The sequence below is a fragment of the Thunnus thynnus genome, chromosome 19 (genome assembly GCF_963924715.1).
Source record: "Thunnus thynnus chromosome 19, fThuThy2.1, whole genome shotgun sequence".
In the NCBI taxonomy this organism is placed as follows: Eukaryota; Metazoa; Chordata; class Actinopteri; order Scombriformes; family Scombridae; genus Thunnus; species Thunnus thynnus.
The window spans coordinates 28,376,020-28,382,019 of record NC_089535.1 but is presented as its reverse complement, the minus strand read 5'-3'; the positions used below and the strand labels follow the sequence as shown (position 1 = coordinate 28,382,019).

General features: G+C 37.8%; 1 protein-coding gene across 2 annotated transcripts in view; it reads left to right on the top strand.

The window, feature by feature from the left end:
• Positions 1 to 743: 743 nt before the first annotated feature.
• Positions 744 to 6,000, top strand: part of LOC137171046 (carnitine O-acetyltransferase-like) — a 35,076-nt gene continuing 29,819 nt past the window's right edge. For both annotated transcript variants that reach the window (XM_067574774.1, XM_067574773.1), the window contains exons 1-2: positions 744 to 976; positions 1,395 to 1,691. In XM_067574774.1, coding sequence (XP_067430875.1) covers positions 950 to 976; positions 1,395 to 1,691 — 324 coding nt within the window. In that variant the 5' untranslated portion in view covers positions 744 to 949. The remainder of the gene's footprint in view (positions 977 to 1,394; positions 1,692 to 6,000) is intronic.

Here is a 6,000-nt window from a genome sequence, read left to right as displayed (position 1 = left end):
GAAGCCTTCACCAGTCTCTGAGTGCTGGAGACGAACAGTGGTTACCAACAATACCAGCTTTTCTTTTCCAGACATTACTTACCTGTATCACCAATACGCATTTTAAAAGGTAAATACTGTCCAGCCTCAGTCTGTGGGAGTTTCTCTTGTGGTGTAATTTCATAAAGACTCATGATGTGCCAGAAAAAAAAGAAATTAAATAGTGCAGAATGATATATATATATATATATATATATATATATATATATATATATATATATAACCTTACAGACCACATATAATCAATGTAAAGGCAACAGAAATATGTTAAAAAGAATCTCACTTAATGCACTGGATAAACTTGTGAATGTGTTTTTGTTAAACTTCACTTTGAGTGTGTTTGCATTAAACTTTGCATTAAACTTCACCTTTTTAAAAAATAACCTCTAGGAAAGATCAAGAAATAAGGGTGTAAAATGACAAGAAGAAATTGTAAAAAAAAAAAAAAAATAGAGCCAGGGGAAGATTTGGCAATAATGGTGTAATGTGACCCTTAACAGTTACAAAAAATAAAAGAGCATAACTGGATAGAACTGGTTATGCCAGGTGTAACCAGTTCAGGCCAAAACCTATTTTAGAGATTTTTGGGCCAACAACAGGTGATGTAAAGAAATTATAATGGCATAATTGGCTAATACAAAGAGGTTGGACAAAAGGCGTGACCTATGCAGACCCAAGGGTATATAAGACAACGCCCTGAGTCTAGAAACTCAGAGCATCCTTGTGAACCTTGTGTACAGTGTATTGCTCTCCTTTATTGCCTGGCATTAAAGTACATTTTGCTGCTCAGAACTCTGACTCCTGAAGATTCTTCCTTTTTTGAAAATCAAAGAGAAGTTTTTGTCCTTGAACTGATTTGAAACTTTTTCAACTGAGACCCAAAAGATTTACACGATACTCTGAATGCACAATGTGGGGAGTTTGCACCAGAACTGTTGTAAGTAACATACCTTTAGGTTACTAGTTAACTCTTCCTCTTTACAATGTGCATATGGTGGGCTACTGAAATTAGAATAGCTAGATAACATTATTTGGGTACAAATATTTGATTATCCTTGCATAAAGTTGCTGTTTCTTACCTTGTAGTCATAAATACATTGTACATTTTTTTAATCTTCTGTTTTATTTTAATGTTAATTCCTGCATTTGTTGTTCACCACCTGAACTCTTCTCTTCTCTTTATTTGTATTATTTAATCTAGTGTGTTGTTCTCATTCATTTATTTCTTCTTTTTCTTGTTCCTCTTATATCATTTGCTGTAATAACTTTTTATGGTCATTTTAACTTAAGAAATTAGAGATGGCCTTTACCCTAGTCAAGATGCAATTATTTGATTACATTCTTGTATCTCTAAGGTAAAGGTGAGGATGATGAGACCCTGTGGTTTGGTGAAATCCTGTCACTTGGTGAAGCCTGTATCAGCAACTCTGGTCGCTGGCAGACACCTGACCCAGCAGGAGGGACTGCCCAGTCTGTCTGTTCCCCCTCTGCAGCAGACCTGTGAGCGCTACCTCATCGCCCTGGAGCCAATCATGGAGGTGGACGAGCTGAAGCGCGCAAAACAGCTGGTGGAAGAGTTTCAGAAACCAGGAGGGATCGGAGAGAGATTGCAGAGAGGCCTGGAGAGGAAAGCACGCAACACTGAAAACTGGGTGAGTTCAACAACTACACCAACAGCTGTGGACACTTTGGGCCAGATTTACTGAGAAATGTGGGCTGTTGTTCTCAATTAATTGCAGCCACACTCACTTGTAGCTTCTGATTTTTTACCACACAGTGCACAATGAAGTCCAAATAGCATAAGCTGAGTCATGGCCTTCTTCTGTTCCAAACCAAAGTCTGAATGGTCACAGCGAATAATACACTCCCCTCACATAACATACCTGCTGCTGTGAGAGAGCAGGGAGGATAATTATGTACTTGAGCAGAGCAGGATCTAGAGGGCAGAAAAAACTTGCTGAGTCATAGTGCTGCAAGTTATAGGGAAATATTACATATATTACATCCAAACAGCGACCTTATATTTGGAGAGCAGACTGGGATGATGATCGTTACTAGGTATGTGCTCAAATACATATTCATTATTCGGCAAAACACAATCAGTGGTTTTTTTATGGATATTTGTTTCAAAATATTTGAAAAATTATTTGTTTTTGGGAAGAAAAAAAGGTCAAATACCAGCACACAGGTCAGTTACATCACTGTCTCAGTATCCCTTCTCTGCTCCGCTGTTACGTCTATGCGCAGGTCTTGATGAGGGGAGTCACATCCATCTGCTACATGACACACATTTCTTTATTTGGACATCACTCCCGGAGTTGGGGGTGTTCCCCAGAGATAAAACTGAGCTACTGACACTCGCAAAGTGCTTTGAAGGGACTCTCCATAACCTGTTGTTCCCCTTCTCCTTTCCACAAAGTTAGGTTGTAAAAAATAGGCAATAGATGAAAAGTGCAAAGCAAGAATCACCTTTGAAGTTCTTCTCAACATGTTACACATTGTGCTGTCTCTATGTTATGGGTGTATAAATAGGTAGAGGTCTGTCTGCAATGGTGCGATGCGAAAAGTTTTAGCTCAGTGGTCAGCGCAGTCATCTATGATCTGGGAGACTCCAGTTCGAGACGTGGTGTGGGGACCTCCTTCATAAGGTAGTTTATTTAGTTGTGATAGCCTCACACAACCAGTGAGCCAGCCGCTCTGCAATCTGCAGACACATATGATGCTCTGGCAAACAATGATTCAGTGGGATTATTGGCTGTCTCTGTCTACCCTCTCAGGCCAAGAGAGAGAGGGAGAGGGTGGGGCTGAAGCAGCAGCTTAGAGTGCAGGAGGTGGAGATGGTATAGATACATCTGATATTTCACTAGAGTACTGAGGTATATGATACTAAAATGCATACTATAAATGTCTTATCAAAAGACAACAATACAAGTCACCTTGTTTAAAGTAAAATATTCATATCCCCCAGTCTTTGACTTTTCCTAAAATAATGTTGTGTAACACCCCCTATAACCAAAAATAGTGAAGGTTAATGCATATTAAAAACACAGGAATTAATACCTATAACTGCCAATATGAAATGCATTAATTTCCACACAGTTTATGTTTCAACATTCTAAGTTGATGTGACAACTGCATCAAGTCATAATCAATTTATAAAAAGAGCAGAGGAAAATTACCTGCAGAAAAACCTTTGCCAAGTACCTGAAGTGCAGGAAAGCTGTCTGTGGAAAATGTACAGTCAAGGTGCTGAATGGTGAAAGTGTTTTCAAGGGACACATATAATCACATGTTCAAATGATGATTTGGCCTACTCACAAAAACGTATTTTTAGTTATTATTATTATTATTATTATTATTATTATTATTATTATTATTATTATTATTATTATTTTATTAGTAATTATAATTATACATTCATTTTTGTTTTGCCATGTTACCATTTATTGTTTAGGGGAGATTGGGGTAAGTCAAGTCGAGCCAGTGGGTAAAATGAGCCACCCCCTGTGTCATATGTAACCATAAACAAAAGTAATCATGACCACAAATTAAGGAATTATAGTTCACATTAGTCAATCCGTCTCAAACAGACCTACATACAGATGGGTAACATATTAAAGAAAAAAACAACATAATGTGTCTTAGTAAGGTGTTGGGTCACTACGTGCCGCCAGAACAGCTTCAATATCAATATCTACAAAATCTACAAGTCTCTGAGCTTTACCGGAGGGATGAACACCATTCTTCAAAAAGATATTCCCTCATCTGGTGTTTTGATGATGGTGGTGTCAGTCAGTCCAAAATCTCCCATAGGTGTTCAGCTGGGTTGGGATCTGGTGACTGTGAAGGTCATAGCATGTGATTCACATCATTTTCATACCCATCAAACCATTCAGTGACCCCTCGTGTCCTGTGAATTGGGGCATTGTCATCCTGGAAGAGACCACTCCCATCAGGATAGAAATGTTTCATCATAGGATAAAGGTGATCACTCAGGACAACTTTGTATTGATCCGCAGTGATCCTTCCCTCTAAGGGGACAAGTGGACCCAAACCATGCCAGCAAAATGTCCCCCACAGCATAACAGAGCCACCAGATCCCCTCACTGTAAAGGTCAAGCATTCAGACCTGTACCAGTTTGTCCTTTAATTTGTCACCCAGCTCTATACGCAAAAGCACATTTACACACCCATTTTTTCTGTAGCTGACACACAAAGATCAAAGTTTAATCTTTACTGAAAATGTGTAGGTAATATGTTGTACAACAGGACACAAACATATAATTTTACTTAAAAGTATGAGTTCTTGCCTTTGTTAAATTGATGGCATTAATAAAGTTCAAAACTATCTCAAAATTGTTTGATTTTATTTCATTTTTATACCAGTATTTAACAGTGGTACAATTTACACCTAGAGCACTCAATTTATCTCATCCCCATGCTCATTTTACCCCTACCCTGGGGCAAGTTGTGCCATAGGACTAACTTTTTTTTGATGAGTCATTGTTCTAAAACCATTAAATTAGATAATGTGTTTTCATTGTTGTTGTGTACCCATTTCCATGGGTACACAACAACATCAAATGTAAAAAGTTTCTCATGTTACCCCTTTCTCCCCTCAAGGCTATTTAGCCTAATTTGTCAGTTGCCTTACTCTGTTTTCATGAATGGAACATCAAAAGAGAAATATATATATTTGTGTCATGATGTTATAAATTAAAAAAAAGTTGTAATGGTTACCTCAAGTTTCTTGGTGATGTTCTCTCACACACACATCACAAGCGCTTAACTATGTCATGTCAGTTTTGTTGCAACATTGCAGTGGTTGATTATTGTTAATATTATGGCTCATTATTGTCCATTTGCAGTATTTAGGCTACTTTGATAATATAAATAACATGGTTTCTCTCATTATGTGATGAATGTCGTAATTATAATATCACCACCCACCAAATATAACACCACCCAAATATGCAAATATTTCCTTTTAATACCCATTTTTTACCCATTAGACTGATTTATACTGACGGCCATGCAAAGTGATCAGTGCTCTTAAGATACTTAGATTGTAAAACAACAGGAAGTTGTAATTCCACGGTTTGGCCACTATGTCAAATTGGCTTCCAAGCCCAGCGCTGTTCCTGGGAGCTTGTTCCACTGTGGTGTTCCAGGACCAGTAATTATGTCAACAAAAGAGGCCCAAAATAGTTGTGCATGTGATTAACTGACTGGCTAATTTAGGCACATACAGTTGGTTCTTTGAAAACATTCTCATAATGACAATGCTAACATGCTGATGTTTAGCAGGTATAATGTTTCCCATGTTCAGTATGCTAAGTTGGCATGCAGGTAGCTACGTGGAGTGTGTTTGCTAATTGCCATTTAATACAAAATACAGCTGAGGCTGATGGGAATGTCATTAGTTTTGCAGGTATTTGATCATAAACATGTAATGGACAAATTAGAATTTTGACCAGATGATGGTGCCAGATAAAAAGAATCACTAAAGCTGATGAAATCATCCTGAGGGGAGATGACAGTCTCTACATATTATATGGCAATCCAGTTGTTGCAAGTAAAAGTCAGGGGATCACCAAAATCAGTAAGATGTATCATCTGGTATCTATAAATGGTTGTGTCATCCATCTAGTAGATAATGAGATATTCAACCAGAAAAGTGAAAATGTTGTAATGTAATATTAGTCTCCTTCATTAAAAATGGCAATGAATCCCCTTTCTGGTTTTATTTTTTGTTTTTTGTTTTTGGCTCCACTGTAAACAGATACACCAGGTCCCGTTCTTCTGCTCAGTATTACCAGATTTGACTGACCCCAAATAGTCCAATCAGAACTTCAAACCAGCCATGTTTGGAAGAAATTTGGCTCCACAGAGTTCTGTGGCAGAATATAAGTGTTACGACCTCTAATGTCTAGGGGGGAACACACGGAGTAACATAATTAG